At 39.4% G+C, this 18220-nt stretch overlaps 1 protein-coding gene and 2 long non-coding RNA genes across 3 annotated transcripts; all 3 read right to left on the reverse strand.

Moving 5' to 3' along the window:
• Positions 1–2362: 2362 nt before the first annotated feature.
• On the reverse strand, positions 2363–3766 carry LOC131018240 (uncharacterized). Its single transcript, XM_057946964.1, has 5 exons — positions 3500–3766; positions 2876–2935; positions 2710–2793; positions 2511–2606; positions 2363–2419 (listed from the first exon to the last, which is right to left on the reverse strand). Exons 1-5 carry the CDS (start codon positions 3764–3766, stop codon positions 2363–2365), a joined length of 564 nt encoding a protein of 187 aa, XP_057802947.1.
• Positions 3767–5638: 1872 nt separating this feature from the next.
• Positions 5639–8532, reverse strand: LOC131017302 (uncharacterized). The gene is made up of 4 exons (XR_009099540.1): positions 8405–8532; positions 8261–8327; positions 6460–6535; positions 5639–5861 (listed from the first exon to the last, which is right to left on the reverse strand). It is a non-coding gene; the product is annotated as an uncharacterized LOC131017302 (long non-coding RNA).
• Positions 8533–14499: 5967 nt separating this feature from the next.
• Positions 14500–17473, reverse strand: LOC131017300 (uncharacterized). The gene is made up of 4 exons (XR_009099538.1): positions 17331–17473; positions 17187–17253; positions 15321–15396; positions 14500–14722 (listed from the first exon to the last, which is right to left on the reverse strand). It is a non-coding gene; the product is annotated as an uncharacterized LOC131017300 (long non-coding RNA).
• Positions 17474–18220: the final 747 nt, after the last annotated feature.

Below are 18220 nucleotides of genomic sequence, written 5' to 3' on the forward strand. Positions count from 1 at the left end.
AACTTGCAAGTAGGGCAACACTTTTTAAGTGAATGACATATTTTTTTATATATTTATTAAATAATTTGACAAAAAAATGTTTTATTTAATCAAATATTTATATAATATATTTTTTTCTCAACTATAAATAAAGGGCCCAAATTTAACAATTCGCACAGGGCCCACGTTTAGCTAGCCCCGCCCCGACTTGGGCCGACAATGTTTACCAGCGGCTTCATTTTGCCGTCGCCGATCACATCTCCAACGAGCATGACAAGATATATTTTGTGTTGATACAATACCATTAAAACTTGATCTTACACGCACGATATACCATTTTTGGTTGAAAGAACTTATTCCTCATTTACATTTTATTGCTATATATGATGGAAATGTATGATCATCCATACAATCACTTTTTCTCAAGACTCCTACACTACGTACCGCAAGGCATTCTCTGATCACCCCGATACTCGGCTGCCTGCAGCCCTCCAAATACTCGGGCTGCTCCATCACCCCGAACACCTCCCTCTCCAAGTCGAAAGCATAAATGTATGGATGTTTCTTTGTGTGTACTCAGCCGTGAATCCATTCCTCAACATTACTCTTAACACAAAACCTTAATATAGAATGTGTGAACACTCAAGTACTCGGAGACTGATTTAGGCATGGAGACATCTTTGTTGCAGCAGCTCTCTTCTGGGCTTGGGTAGGTGATCTCAGGGAATGCGGAGTGCTAACGCTTGATGGAGAGATAAATGCCATAAACTATGGCAACCCCTGCGACAGAACTAATTATCTTACCCACTGATAATGTCTTTTTATCAATTGGTATGGTAAGAAGTTGCTCCACCTGCAACATTCAACAACATAAGCTTCCATCAGATGGATATATCTGCAATCACGACGTTAAACCATCAATCACACCGAGTTAGAACAGTGGCATATATTACTCTATATATGTAGAAAGTGAACATCGAGTAGAGAATTTTGAAGGGCAAAGTAGTCAATGAATGGCATAAAATCTTTACGTCAACAGGTTGTTTCCAGTTCTTCTTGATTCCTTGTACATGGGCCTTTCCCACCACAGCTACCACTGATTTATGCTTGCGGGCAATATCTAGTATCTTCGACGACATATATCTATACAACAAATATAGAATGAGAACAATCAAACATGCAATTTTACAATGATATAAAGCCCAATATGAAGAATTAGAATGAAATTCAGAGACAGATCAAAACACAAACAAGTCGCGCTCATGGGTATATATTTCCGCCCAATTAAGATGGCTCTTGGATAACTCTTGATTTTTTCGATCCCACGCATGAGCATCATACTTTCCGTCCAGCTACATAAAGGAAATATCAACTTTTAACGCTCAAGTAACATCATTAAAACCGACCTCCCTATATATATTATCTGTAAGTCTTGTATAAGGTAAATAAGTATTACCTTCTCCACAATATCTTTTGGTAATGTAATGGTGTTATTGAAATATTGAACATTGAGAAATGTCCAAATAGACGTCTTGGCAATATATCTCTGGTCTGTAATCTACCAAAAAGGTTAAAAAAAAAAAAGGAACTTGCGAATACATGTAGAAGACATCAGATAGATCCGACAAAAAGAGTTTAAAAACCAATAACATTCAAAACTTAAAATATTATATAGTGAACAATTAATGAAGAGGGATTAATTAAAGTAAAAAATATCATTGAACGAAAAACTCAATAACTCGAGAGAATATTAGCACTAATCATGAACCTGAAAGCCAACTTCAACCACTCCTCAAAACCAAAATTCACTTCTCAAAGAAACTTGAAACTTAACTCACCTGCATGTTTCGTTGGATAATTCACTTAATGTTGTCAAACCCTCGTTATTTTATATGCATGTGAGCACTATTGATGAATTATTAAAAACGAATGACAACTGTTTCTGTTAATAAAATGCAGCCTTTAATCATATAGCTAGATTTCCTATTTTTGGAACAAACCCCTTTCTTTGTAAGTTGTTGAATCTCTTAATTTGATATTATAAATCCGCATTACTATTCGATGAATTGATGAGAGGTCCTCTCTATGAGTAGATCCATCAACCTTCATATAACGGATGTATTAAAGCTTATTAGGTTCTTATCAAATAGTAATTAAAAAAATTACTTTATAGAAATTTATTGTAAACTTCAGCATGGGGATATTTTTTCTCTTCTCTCAAACCCAATTTAACATCATGCACCGTTGATTGTTAACTAGCAACTCTTAAGGTTACAATCTTGACCATGTGATTTGCACTATATAGAGCAGAGGCGAAGATGAAAAGATTACATCACAAGACAACACGAAACAGAGCAATTCCCCCACCTATCTTGCATCAATGTCAGGGACGATCATGGTCAAGCTCTAAAGGTGCATCGACAAAGAAACGCATGGATTCCTACATAGAATAGAATGGGAAGTATGTGCTTTATCCACATTTGGTCTCATGTTACTTTATAATAGTAAAATGCAAGAAGAAAGTAGCATACATCTTGTGGTCTATCACCAAGTATAACCTTGGCACCATATTTCTTGGCTTCCTCATTTACCGCACGAACATCTCCACCACCAACTACACCTCCAAACTAGAAAAAAACAGATGAGTATCATTTTGTAAAGTTAATTTGGAATTTGTTCAAGAAGCCAAAAAGATGTTTCTCTAGTAAGTCAGCATAAACATAATCATACCTTACCAATACACCACTTGTAAAGAATCCAAGAAGGTTTTTCATTTTTCTTCCACATTTCCACCATTTCTCTCATCGTCGGAACCTGCAAAATAAGGCCACCATTTCATGTTTAATGACTAGCACTTAATCAATTCTACATAAACTGAAAACAAATACAAGCCAACCTTTAATTTTTCAAGCGTAAGAATAGGAAGGCGATTAGAGCACAATTCTAGAAAAACCACCTGAAAGCATATAATTGCTGTATTAATTAGAGAATGAAAAAAACGATAATAATAATAATTATAGCATTAAAGATCTCATAAAAATAAGAGCAGCGGCCAATGTGGCTTCTAAGTGCTCGTTTGGTTCAAGTAGAGGAATGGAAAGGGAATGGAATCAAATAAAGGAGTGAAATGGTAACAATAATCATTACTTTTATTGAGTGTTTGGTTTAACAATGAAAAAGAATCATTGATAAATGATTTCCTTTCTTTTGTTTCACTCTATTTTGAGGGGTAACAAATTGGGTGATTGAGTTACCTCAAGTCAAGTAAGGGTAATGATTATCTCATTACTCAAACCAAATAACAAGTAATGGATTCAATTACTTGATTCCCTTTCCAACCTCTAAAAACACTCAACCAAACTTGGGCTAATTTGGAAAGCAAAACACCTCCGGTTTCAAGAATTGCACCGCACCCCTAACTTCTTCCCAAGATTTCTGAAAATGAAGAACAATTAATTACCTTAGCATTGTGATTCAGAAAAATTGACATAAATATTAAAAAATCAACAGTAAATATTACCGGACAACCGTGATCGGCTCCGACCAGATAAACATTGCAGATGCCGCCATCTGCAGATGAATCGCAACTAAGCATCACCACAATCCTCGAGAGCTCCCTCAGCTTTTTTCCCCTATTCCTCGCATAAGTATTGCGGGTATCACTAATTCCAGCTGTCGCTGCGGGAGAGGAGTGACCGATACTTGTTCCGAGCAACCGTTTCGGATATACGGCGGCGGCGGCGGAGGAGATGTGATTGGCCGAATTGAGACGGTTTAATGCGTACATCTTTTGGGTACTTCCGATTTTGGGCGAAATTTTGGAGTGAGATGTTGGCGATATTTTAGAACGAGAAGTGGGCGAAATTTTGGAGTGAAGTTAAACACGTGTCGCTATTTATACTGAATATATAAGCTTTGACTCATTCAATTCAATTTGTTGTGTAGACACGTGTTCGTATTCTTGCTTTGATTAGATCTAATACAAAACACTTTATATTATTAACTTAATTTAATACTCCCTCCGTCCGCCAAGATTATGTCACAATTACTATATTGGGCGTCCGCCAAGTTTATGTCACTTTCCTTTTATGGCAATGGTCCCACCATCCTCTTTAATATTTTATCCTTACTAACACTCTTTATTTACAAAAAAACCACTCCAAGTTCAATCTCAACCACTCATCTCATAAAGTGGTGGGATCCTTTCTCCACTACATCAAAATCATCACCAATTTTATTAAATCCCGTACTCAAGCAAATTACCATAATCTTGGCGGACGGAGGGAGTACTAATATACAAATTTACTTTTAAAAAAAATTCATTGTTCTTCTTTATCTCGCAACATAATATAAAATGTATAATTTATGTGATAAATATATAAACAGTACTCCCCCGTCCCTCAAGCATCTTCCTCTCTTTCTATTTTGGTCCATTCCAAAATATTTTCCTAACTTATATTTTTAGAAATAAATACACTCACTATTACTCTTACAATTTTCACTGTCGCTACCCTCTATTCTCCTCCGTTCTCGATCGACCAATAGGGATAGAGCCACCGCTATGCCTGGCCTCCCTCTTTTCTCAGGGCTCGTAGTGATCTTATCTATCAACGATTGTGCCTTGGCCATCAAAACGTCATTCTCATCCTCCTCCTGCCGCTCCACAGCCCCCTCCGCCGCTGTCGTGGCGGACGGCTCCGGCTTTCGACGGGTTACACACTAGAAATTTTCTTAGATTCCTAAAATTAGAAAGTTTTTGGGATTCCTGATGTGGTGTATAATGAAATTTTCGATAAATTGTGAGGTAACTTTGAATATTATTTTTAATTTTATTTTTTTATTTCATGCTATAGAAATTTAATAAACATTCTATGATTATTATTCAAATTACTTTATTATTAAATTTTAATAATATTGTTCATTTTATGAATTTTTTGCATGTAAAATAAGTGGAATAAAAAAGGTGGACGAAAGTCCTTTTTAAGAAATCTTTTTATTTTAATTTTAATAATATTGTTCATTTTATGTAGTTTTTTTTATTATAATTTGGATTGTAAACAAACCAACCCGTTCGCGAATTATTTGGAGCTCAGTTTTTTTTTTTTTGATCGGGCAAAGTCATGTTAGATGTTAGTAGTTAGTTCCCCATCCACTCCAAGAACCACCTTATCTCTCCATTCACCAAAATCCACCTTATATCTCCCCAATCTCCAATTCGCTCCCAAGAGGGATCGAACCCGGGTCACTTTACTTAAGTGAGGACCCGGTGGCCAGTGGGCTAAGCCCCCTGGTTATTTGGAGCTCAGTTTTACTGTAGGTTGTGCTGATTTGTTCTTCTGCAGCCTGAGAAGGCATCGAGAACAATAAAAGAACAGCTTGAAGCTATAGCTCCTGTTTGGAAGTAGAAGGGGCTCTATGAAGTTGGGGCTCTGCAATGAGAGTTGTATGCATTGTTTATTAACTTTGTTTTACTATATGATGTCACACCCCAATTCTTGAAACAATAACTATAACTGGGGTACGACTATTCATCTAAATGAACAAGGGAAAATCCTTGTGAAATCTGAATAAAAGGGATAACAATCGGGCTTAGCCCCTTTGGATGAAGAAAGACAGGTATTCAAGTGATACGAATCAATCAACAAACATAACAACTTCAGGATCACAAGTTTAGTGTCATGCTTCAGATAACCAACATTCACTGATTGAAATACTTTGAGAGTCAATAGTTTAGGCTCAACAAAAGATATTGTTTAGAATCACAACATGATAGGTCTTAAGTTAAGAAACAAAAGACAGATACTGGCTAGTTCTGCAGCGGAAATCAAAATAAGGAGTTGAACTCTAGCCTCAGCTCTGCCCCGTCGTCACCAGCCATTAACCTGAAAACATTTGAAAGTAATTTTGGGCTAAGTACTAATGTACTTAGTGGGCTGCAACTTTTAAAGCATTTCATAATCTGAAGAACAGTTTATCCAATCTTACTGACATGACATAGAAGGTTTTAAAGAGAAAATAACTTCTATGCATGTTAAAACATTTTCATATATATATATATACTTAATTATTTTGCGCGCGTTTGCACACTCCATTCTGTTACTCGCTGTGATCCCGGACCTCTAGCCACCGACGGATCTCTGTCTCCCGCTGACTTGAACTGAGGGCGTAACCCAGCCAAGTATAATAAACCTCGGAAATTAATCCAGACAGGCTTATCATTTCTATGCTCCGGAACACATCCCGTCGAGCACCCTTATAACGCCTCTGGTTAGTGCCCGATGGAGATCAACCCACCGAGTCAGCTAACAAGTGTACACAATTCTCAAACAACGTGTTAGGTCATAAGAGAACCTCAATTGATTAACTGTACGAGCCTTAAACATGGTAGAGTGCACAAAAATATTTTATTGGATAAACAGTTTATATTACACGAATATTTAAGCTCAATAGCTAAATCATACATTTGAAAAATAAGCCCACCTGTATAGGCAAAGCCTGTCGTTTAACCTTATCTCTGAATCGGAATAGCAGTGCTAATCCTCCTGATGCTCAAAGCCTACAAGAAATCTATTCTCAATAGGTCTCCTTGAATTCTAATCTTAAGTCAAGGTGTAGTGCTTAATATTCTATGATTCACTTAGCCGGGTTTTCAAAATTTAATGAATAAATAATTGAAAATATTTTCTCTTGAGTTAAGAACACCAACAATATTCTTACTCATCTTTTAATAATTGGAATTATAATAAAACCAATTAAATCTTAAATACTTTTATTGCAAAAAAAATATATATAATGCAAATTCATGTCATGCTTGGCATATAATAAGAAATTACTTAAAATATGCTTATAATAATAATTTAATATTATTATAAAAATTTACTCTTTGAAAATAATTAATTAAACTTAATAAGTCTAATTAATTATAATAGTGTAGCTCCTTTAAATAAAATCTGCACAAATCCAATTAAATTAATACTTGGGCAGCCCATGATTTAAAATAATCAAAGGCCCAGCTTAATTAAAGAAAATCGGCCCAACTGACTCGGCCCAAAATTAAGAAATAACTCAGCCCATTTAATTAAAAATCTCGGCCCAAGTACTCATAAAATCGTCCCATAACTAAATTAAATAAATTGAGCCCATTACTGACTTGGCCCAAAGACTCAAGCCCAACTGAAATAAATAAATAAATAAATAAAATGAAAAAGAAACGGCCCAACTCGGCCCAAATTCTAACAAAATTTTCAGCCCAACACTAATTAAAAACCCGGCCCAAATTTAAAACCCAACCCCTAACCCAAACCTAAAGCCCAACACCCCCACCACCCCTTTTCTTCCTTATCAGCCGCACACACACACGCATAACACAGAAACACACTCACACACACAACATCAACCTCTCCTCTCCCTCTCTCGGCTCCCTGCCACCTCGCGCCGGACGCTCGCCGGAGACGCAGCAGCGACGAGCTGCCGCCACCAGCTTTCTCTCTGACCTCTCTCTCTCTCCTGGGCGACGACGACAACGCCGCCACCTCCCTCGGCTTCTCTCTCTCGACTGCTTGAACTCACGGTTGCTGGAGCTCGCCGGAGCAAGCGGCGGTAACCACTACATCTCGGTTGAAAGATCCGCCCACCCCACTCTTCTTTCTTGGGCGAAAACCGCCACCACTGAACTCGCCGGAGGAGCAGCGGCAGTAGGCCGCGCCACCCTCGACTTTCTACACACGCCCAAGCACATGGACGGAGGTAGCACGCAGCCGCCGTCCGCCGACTCTACCTCCCTCCGCTGAACTTTGGCCGACGGCAGCAGCAGCCGGAGCCGCCCGCCGGAGCCCTAACCTCTACCCAGACCAGCTACCGCCCTCATCTCTCATGCTCCATCCTCGGCCGGACAACAACGGCGAAGCCGCCGCCGAGCCCTAGCCTCCCTCTACCTCTCGACTCTACACCACAGCAAGGTAAATCTCTCTCTTACCCAACTCAGTACAACGACTTAAAAAGAGAGGCAAACTCAAGAAAAATCCTTTCTTTAAAACTCGAGCTCTTGTTTAGAACGAAAACAATAATTCTTCTTCAAATCATATATATATATATATATATATATCTCATATATGCAGAATGGTGATGGTAATTATATACATATATATGTAACAAATCCATGAATATACTGTATAAAAATGTTAGGTGTAACTGAAATTGGTTTGATGACCAAGGTGTGTAAATCATATGTAAAATGGTACAGGTATAGATATTCAAAGATTAAACCTTTAGAAAGACTCACACTTGCTGGATTTTCTCTTGAGTTGTTTGCTTGCTTTTGATGGGAACGATGGATGATGATGATTTTTCTGTAATACATTTGTATTCTTCAACAAATGCAGGGTGAAACATGAAGAGGATGGGGAAAATTGAAGCTAAGATTTACCTTGAATAATGGCAGAAAAAAAATGCATGGAGTTCTCCTACTTGCTCTTCTCGTGGAATTAGTGAAGAATGGTGAAGTAGTTGCTGCCTTGAATCATTAAAGAAAGAAGATTGAAAGTTGCAGGGAAAGTGTTGTTTGTGGAAGACAACTTTAGTGTAAAGTGTGAGTGGGAAGGTGGAAAGAGTGTGAGTGGGGAGAGTGGGTGTAAATGGTGGGCAGGTGTAGATAAAAAAAAATCGTCCGGATTGTATTATGAAAACTGTAATAATCGCTCAGTATTCGCTAAATAAATATCTCGTGAAAAATACTTGAATACTAAATTAAATAAATATGCAATGCATATAAATTCAATAACTAAATTTACAAATGTTTTTGTAAATCATTTTTGTTGGAATTAAAATAAATTCTTTTTCTTTATATCCGGCGTGAATCAACTTAATATCTAAGTTCAAAAATTATTCTAAACTTAGCAAAAAGAAACGGGGTATTACATCCCTCCCTCCTAAAAAAAAAATTTCGTCCCCGAAATTACATACCTTGATAATCTAGCTGGGGATACTTGACTTTCATTGAATCTTCAAGTTCCCATGTGGCCTCTTCCATCCCGTGATGGTTCCACTTCACTTTAACGAGAACGATGTTCTTGTTACGTAAAACTTGAACCTTGCGATCAAGTATCTGGACTGGTTTCTTTTCATAACTTAAGTCCTGGGCTAGGACCACTTCATCATGCTTAATCACATGTTTTGGATCAAACATATACTTTCTTAACTGAGAGACATGAAACACATTGTGTACGTCTCCAATACTGGGTGGCAATGCCAACCTATAGGCTACAGGGCCTATCTTATCTAGGATCTCAAAAGGTCCTATAAAACGGGGTCGTAACTTGCCCCTCTTTCCGAAACGTATAACTCCCTTTGAGGGAGAAACTTTGAGGAAAACTCGATCCCCAACATTGAATTCTAACTCCGATCGGCGTTTATCGGCGTAAGACTTTTGTCTATCTTGAGCTTCTTTAATTCTTTGCTTGATGTGATCGACCTTCTCAACCATCTGTTGGACCAGTTCAGGACCTAACAACTTTCTCTCGCCCACTTCATCCCAGTAAAGTGGTGATCGACATTTTCGGCCATACAAAGCCTCATATGGAGCCATTCCAATTGTTGCTTGATAACTGTTGTTATAAGCAAATTCTACAAGAGGTAACAAATCCTCCCAACTTCCACCTTTGTCTGTGACAATCGTTCGCAGCATATCTTCTAGGATCTGAATCGTTCTTTCTGACTGCCCGTCAGTCTGAGGGTGGTACGCTGTGCTGAAATTTAGCTGAGTGCCCATTGCTTCTTGTAAACTTTTCCAGAAACGCGATGTGAATCTGGTGTCACGATCTGATGTGATAGATACAGGTACACCATGAAGGCGTACTATCTCTCTGACATATAACTTTGCAAGTTTCTCCAATCCAAAAGTCATTTGAATTGGCAGAAAGTGCGCTGACTTTGATAATCGGTCCACTATGACCCAAATAGCAGTGTTTCCACGTGCCGACCTCGGTAGGCTCACTACGAAGTCCATGTTAATGTGCTCCCACTTCCACTCAGGGATAGGTAGTGGTTGCAGCATTCCATACGGCCTCTGATGCACGGCCTTCACTTGTTGACAAGCGAGACATCGCTCTACAAACAACGCTACATCTCTTTTCATTCCTTTCCACCAGAAAATTTTCTTCAAATCCTGATACATCTTTGTGCTGCCTGGATGTGCAGTGTAAGGAGTATCATGAGCCTCGCTCATAATCTCATTCTTTAATTCTTCTTTGTGTGGCACACACAATCTTTCACCAACCATAAGTGCATTATCCTTTGCTTCAGTGAATCCTTTCGTTTCATTCGTTCTTGCAGCTAGACGCATCTTCTCCAAGAACCAATCTTCTCTTTGTGCTTGCACAATTCTTTCCCTCAAATCAGGTTTAGCTATCAATGCAGCAACACAACCCGATACTGTGTCTGGAGGATGAACAATTTCCAAACTGAGTGAGGCGAAGTCACGGATCAGTTCCTTCTGCTGGGTGATGAAATACCCTAGCTTAGCCTTTGTCTTTCGACTCAGGGCATCAGCTACTGCATTCGCTTTTCCTGGATGATAACTGATGGTGCAATCATAATCCTTTACTAATTCGAGCCATCTTCGTTGTCTCATGTTCAAATCCTTTTGCTCGAAGAAGTATTTCAAACTCTTATGATCTGTAAAGATCTCACACTTAACTCCATAGAGGTAGTGTCTCCAAATCTTCAGCGCGTGCACGACGGCTGCTAGTTCTAAATCATGAGTCGGGTACTTCAGCTCATGGGGCTTCAATTGACGAGACGCGTATGCTATCACTTTCTGATTTTGCATCAACACACAACCCAATCCTAGTTTCGAGGCATCAGTATACACCACGAATTCTTCATTCTCTTCTGGTATTGCTAACACTGGTGCAGTAGTCAGCCTAGTCTTAAGCTCCTTAAAACTTTGTTCGCACGCTTCAGACCAAACGTATTTAGTCCCCTTTTTCAAAAGTTGAGTCATTGGCCTAGCCAATTTTGAGAATCCTTCGATGAATCTTCTGTAGTATCCTGCTAAACCGAGGAAACTTCTGATCTCATTGACATTTGATGGCGCCTTCCACTCCTTGACTGCTTCGACCTTGGCGGGATCCACTTTGATTCCTTCAGTCGACACTATGTGACCGAGAAACATCACTTCTCTCAACCAAAACTCGCACTTGCTGAATTTGGCAAACAGTCTCTCATTACGCAGGGTTTCGAGTACGATGCGCAAGTGTTCCTCGTGTTGTTCTTCGGTCTTAGAGTATATGAGGATGTCGTCAATAAACACTAGGACAAAACTATCGAGGTATTGATGGAACACTCGGTTCATCAAATCCATGAAAACTGCTGGGGCATTCGTTAATCCAAAGGGCATCACTGTGAATTCGTAATGTCCGTAACGTGTTCGAAACGCTGTCTTTGGGATGTCTTCTCTTTTCATCTTGAGTTGATGGTAACCAGATCTTAGATCAATCTTGGAAAACACACCGGCTCCTTTCAACTGATCAAACAAGTCGTCAATCCTTGGAAGAGGATATCTATTCTTTATCGTAAGCTTGTTTAATTCTCTATAATCGATACACATCCTTAGTGAACCATCTTTTTTCTTGACGAATAAGACTGGTGCTCCCCACGGTGATACGCTAGGCTGTATGAAACCTAGATCCAACAGTTCTTGTAGTTGCACTTTCAATTCTTGTAACTCTGGCGGGGCCATTCTGTATGGTGCCTTTGACACTGGTGCTGCCCCGGGTTCTAGATCAATCGTGAATTCTAGTTGTCTGTTCGGTGGCATACCGGGCAATTCTTCGGGAAAAACATCTTTGAATTCTCGCACCACTGGAACTTCTTCGATCGTTTTCTTTACTTCATGTTCTCCTGTCAAACTGACCAGAAAAGCCTGACATTCTCCCGTTCTCATTATCTTTGTGGCCTTCATCGCCGAAATCACTGGTACTCTTCCTCCCATTCTTATGCCATGAAAACTTGCCTTCTCCTTTCCAGCGGATTGGAAAGAGATCTTTCTCTCGCTACACAGTATCGTGGCACCGACTTGAGTAAGCCAGTTCATCCCTAGGATTATGTCAAACTCTATCATAGTGATGACATACAAATTTGCCTTAAATGTTTCAGCACCTATGTTCAGCTCTAAGTTCGAGATAATGTCCTTAGCAGCCAATCTTCCACCACCAGGGGTGCTAACTTCTAAAGTTGTCTCAGCCAATTGTGGAGTCAATTCTAATCTCTTACAAGCAGCATGTGAAATGAAAGAGTGGGACGCTCCAGTATCAAACAAAACTATAATCGGCACGTCAAAAACATTAATCATACCTGCCAAGTTTCCTTGGTTTCCCGCTGCTTGTTTTTGGTTAAGGGCATAGGCCCTAGCATTCTGTGGCTGTCCCCGTTGTCCTCCAGGACCCTGATTTTGTCGCTGTTGATTTCTGGGGTTTTGCTGTTGAGGTGCTCCTCCGTTCTTCTTCGGACATACTGAAGCATAGTGCCCAGTTTCCCCACATCTATAGCATATATTCATTCCTTTCAGGCATTCCCCTGAATGAGGTCGCTGACACTTTGGGCAGAGTGGTCGTCCCATTGCTTGCGGCTGTTGGTTCTGACGCTGATTCTGATTTTGGTTAGCAACCCATGGTTTCTTCCCATTTCCATTTCCAGGGTTTCCTCCAGTTCCTTCGTTCCACTTTCTTTTTCCTTTACCACCATCTTGAGGTGGTACAAATCCAGACTGTCCCGGAGCTTTCCCTTTTTCCTTTGGTAGCAATGACTCAATGGTAAGAGCCCTGCTCAAAGTTTGTGCGTAGGTGAGACCTCCCTGGCTTGCTAGGGAGATTGATATCTCGTGGCGCAGTCCATTCCTGAATTTTTCTGCACGCTTCTCATCAGTGTCCACCAGCGTCGGAGCATATCTTGATAGCTGATTGAAGGCTCTATCGTACTCAGTAACTGTCCCAGCCCTCTGCTTCAGATTCCAGAACTCATTCTGCTTCTTCTGTCTATAGCATCCCGGTATGTATTTCTCATATAATTCAGTCTTGAAATCTTCCCAAGTGAAATTTTCCCACTGTTCCTCAGTCATTGTGCGCCTCACCGATTCCCACCAGAAGTCGGCTTCGTCCACCAGTTGGTAGGTTGCACAAGTTACTTTGTCTTCGTCATCGCAACGGATGTAGTTAAAGATACGCTCTATGGCCCTAACCCACTTTTCGGCGTCTGTTGGATCGCCCAGCCCGTCAAATGTTGGAGGTTTTTCCTTGCGAAACTTCTCTTCAGCAGTACGATTTGGTGCTACTTGTTGGATTGGCTCTTCAGGGATGAATCCCCTGCCGCGTCCACGACCACGACCACGTCCTCGTCCCCTACCGCGTCTTCTTGGTGCGTCTTCCATTCTGATTTACGAACGAAAATAACACAAAAGTGAGACTTATTCTGCATGCATGCATACATATATACATACATAGATATACTTAAGGTATATTACTTCTATAGTGTAACCCTATGAAAGGCTAACTCTATGGGGAAACTGATCTATCTGGGTGGAATACTCAAGTGAATCCTTAATCTTATCTCATTGCTTCTACGTTATAACATATCTATGTTAAACGTTTCTATCTTACCAGTCCTTACTTAAATCGATCAAGCGGGGCTATCACGACTAACATTCCCAAGACATTCTTGGGTGGTACTCAAACAGTTGTAAGAGTTCTTATTATTCTGATCGTATAGGCAGTGAACCTAAAACAATAACATAACTTTCTTATTCGTTCATTCTCTTTGAAACCTGAAACATGTGGATATTTAATGTCACATGAAACTTTTCTATTGCCGGAAAGATTCAAAGAATCTAACTCGACCATACATCTGGTATTCGTGAAAGGCTCGATAGTCCTAAACACGACTTTACCTCATCTTATCGTTAAGGGCTCGGGTTGTCCCAAACACGATACTTACTTATCTTATCGTTAAGGGCTCGGGTTGTCCCAAACACGATACTTAGCTGGTTATATGAGTCGGAGACTCAAAATAACAATATGAAAGCAATTAGCAATTCATAACTTATAGCATATGGAAAGCGTTGTTAAGCAATTCACATAGCATCATTTACTGAAGCGCGCACTTCTTGAAAACTCTAAAACATTTAATAACTTTGAAACTTTTAAATCGTACCTTTTTCCTGCGGCAGTGTGACGGCGAGCTGAGGTTCAACAACTTTCTTAGAAGTCTAGAGGTACTATTCTAGACTCGACATTTAAAAACTTATGGTTATCAGAAACATGAAAGAAAACTCATGCTCTGATACCATTCTGTCACACCCCAATTCTTGAAACAATAACTATAACTGGGGTACGACTATTCATCTAAATGAACAAGGGAAAATCCTTGTGAAATCTGAATAAAAGGGATAACAATCGGGCTTAGCCCCTTTGGATGAAGAAAGACAGGTATTCAAGTGATACGAATCAATCAACAAACATAACAACTTCAGGATCACAAGTTTAGTGTCATGCTTCAGATAACCAACATTCACTGATTGAAATACTTTGAGAGTCAATAGTTTAGGCTCAACAAAAGATATTGTTTAGAATCACAACATGATAGGTCTTAAGTTAAGAAACAAAAGACAGATACTGGCTAGTTCTGCAGCGGAAATCAAAATAAGGAGTTGAACTCTAGCCTCAGCTCTGCCCCGTCGTCACCAGCCATTAACCTGAAAACATTTGAAAGTAATTTTGGGCTAAGTACTAATGTACTTAGTGGGCTGCAACTTTTAAAGCATTTCATAATCTGAAGAACAGTTTATCCAATCTTACTGACATGACATAGAAGGTTTTAAAGAGAAAATAACTTCTATGCATGTTAAAACATTTTCATATATATATATATACTTAATTATTTTGCGCGCGTTTGCACACTCCATTCTGTTACTCGCTGTGATCCCGGACCTCTAGCCACCGACGGATCTCTGTCTCCCGCTGACTTGAACTGAGGGCGTAACCCAGCCAAGTATAATAAACCTCGGAAATTAATCCAGACAGGCTTATCATTTCTATGCTCCGGAACACATCCCGTCGAGCACCCTTATAACGCCTCTGGTTAGTGCCCGATGGAGATCAACCCACCGAGTCAGCTAACAAGTGTACACAATTCTCAAACAACGTGTTAGGTCATAAGAGAACCTCAATTGATTAACTGTACGAGCCTTAAACATGGTAGAGTGCACAAAAATATTTTATTGGATAAACAGTTTATATTACACGAATATTTAAGCTCAATAGCTAAATCATACATTTGAAAAATAAGCCCACCTGTATAGGCAAAGCCTGTCGTTTAACCTTATCTCTGAATCGGAATAGCAGTGCTAATCCTCCTGATGCTCAAAGCCTACAAGAAATCTATTCTCAATAGGTCTCCTTGAATTCTAATCTTAAGTCAAGGTGTAGTGCTTAATATTCTATGATTCACTTAGCCGGGTTTTCAAAATTTAATGAATAAATAATTGAAAATATTTTCTCTTGAGTTAAGAACACCAACAATATTCTTACTCATCTTTTAATAATTGGAATTATAATAAAACCAATTAAATCTTAAATACTTTTATTGCAAAAAAAATATATATAATGCAAATTCATGTCATGCTTGGCATATAATAAGAAATTACTTAAAATATGCTTATAATAATAATTTAATATTATTATAAAAATTTACTCTTTGAAAATAATTAATTAAACTTAATAAGTCTAATTAATTATAATAGTGTAGCTCCTTTAAATAAAATCTGCACAAATCCAATTAAATTAATACTTGGGCAGCCCATGATTTAAAATAATCAAAGGCCCAGCTTAATTAAAGAAAATCGGCCCAACTGACTCGGCCCAAAATTAAGAAATAACTCAGCCCATTTAATTAAAAATCTCGGCCCAAGTACTCATAAAATCGTCCCATAACTAAATTAAATAAATTGAGCCCATTACTGACTTGGCCTAAAGACTCAAGCCCAACTGAAATAAATAAATAAATAAATAAAATGAAAAAGAAACGGCCCAACTCGGCCCAAATTCTAACAAAATTTTCAGCCCAACACTAATTAAAAACCCGGCCCAAATTTAAAACCTAACCCCTAACCCAAACCTAAAGCCCAAGACCCCCACCACCCCTTTTCTTCCTTATCAGCCGCACACACACACACATAACACAGAAACACACTCACACACACAACATCAACCTCTCCTCTCCCTCTCTCGGCTCCCTGCCACCTCGCGCCGGACGCTCGCCGGAGATGCAGCAGCGACGAGCTGCCGCCACCAGCTTTCTCTCTGACCTCTCTCTCTCTCCTGGGCGACGACGACAACGCCGCCACCTCCCTCGGCTTCTCTCTCTCGACTGCTTGAACTCACGGTTGCTGGAGCTCGCCGGAGCAAGCGGCGGTAACCACTACATCTCGGTTGAAAGATCCGCCCACCCCACTCTTCTTTCTTGGGCGAAAACCGCCACCACTGAACTTGCCGGAGGAGCAGCGGCAGTAGGCCGCGCCACCCTCGACTTTCTACACACGCCCAAGCACATGGACGGAGGTAGCACGCAGCCGCCGTCCGCCGACTCTACCTCCCTCCGCTGAACTTTGGCCGACGGCAGCAGCTTCATGCCGCCACCATCGCCGCCCTCTTATCACCCTCGGAACTCTCTCTGTGACTCCCGCCGACGAGCAGCAGCCGGAGCCGCCCGCCGGAGCCCTAACCTCTACCCAGACCAGCTACCGCCCTCATCTCTCATGCTCCATCCTCGGCCGGACAACAACGGCGAAGCCGCCGCCGAGCCCTAGCCTCCCTCTACCTCTCGACTCTACACCACAGCAAGGTAAATCTCTCTCTTACCCAACTCAGTACAACGACTTAAAAAGAGAGGCAAACTCAAGAAAAATCCTTTCTTTAAAACTCGAGCTCTTGTTTAGAACGAAAACAATAATTCTTCTTCAAATCATATATATATATATATATCTCATATATGCAGAATGGTGATGGTAATTATATACATATATATGTAACAAATCCATGAATATACTGTATAAAAATGTTAGGTGTAACTGAAATTGGTTTGATGACCAAGGTGTGTAAATCATATGTAAAATGGTACAGGTATAGATATTCAAAGATTAAACCTTTAGAAAGACTCACACTTGCTGGATTTTCTCTTGAGTTGTTTGCTTGCTTTTGATGGGAACGATGGATGATGATGATTTTTCTGTAATACATTTGTATTCTTCAACAAATGCAGGGTGAAACATGAAGAGGATGGGGAAAATTGAAGCTAAGATTTACCTTGAATAATGGCAGAAAAAAAATGCATGGAGTTCTCCTACTTGCTCTTCTCGTGGAATTAGTGAAGAATGGTGAAGTAGTTGCTGCCTTGAATCATTAAAGAAAGAAGATTGAAAGTTGCAGGGAAAGTGTTGTTTGTGGAAGACAACTTTAGTGTAAAGTGTGAGTGGGAAGGTGGAAAGAGTGTGAGTGGGGAGAGTGGGTGTAAATGGTGGGCAGGTGTAGATAAAAAAAAAAATCGTCCGGATTGTATTATGAAAACTGTAATAATCGCTCAGTATTCGCTAAATAAATATCTCGTGAAAAATACTTGAATACTAAATTAAATAAATATGCAATGCATATAAATTCAATAACTAAATTTACAAATGTTTTTGTAAATCATTTTTGTTGGAATTAAAATAAATTCTTTTTCTTTATATCCGGCGTGAATCAACTTAATATCTAAGTTCAAAAATTATTCTAAACTTAGCAAAAAGAAACGGGGTATTACATATGATTTTTCCAATTTCAGTGCCATTTTGAAATTTATTTCAGCTATAGGATATCTTTATTATAAGGCAAGGCATATTTGTTTTCATTTAATTGTTGCTTGAGCATCCATTTGATTTTATAATTTCATTTTCATATAGAAATTGTTGATTCTTTCCTTTTATGACAGCCCCTGGCCTACTTCAAGATTATTAGCGTCTCTTGAGTTCTATGCCTTCTCGCAGGTTGAATCCATCAAAGCTTCTAGATAATAGTGGTGAGTTCATTTTTCTCATTTTTAACTCTAGGGGTGAAATATCAATGCATGTTCTATATTGTGTCTAGATAAGTTCCTGCATCGATATATTAAATTTGATTAGTATAAAAATTCTTACTGCATGTAGTGTCGCTCGTTTCTT

Source organism: Salvia miltiorrhiza, chromosome 3 (assembly GCF_028751815.1).
Source record: "Salvia miltiorrhiza cultivar Shanhuang (shh) chromosome 3, IMPLAD_Smil_shh, whole genome shotgun sequence".
NCBI lineage: Eukaryota > Viridiplantae > Streptophyta > Magnoliopsida > Lamiales > Lamiaceae > Salvia > Salvia miltiorrhiza.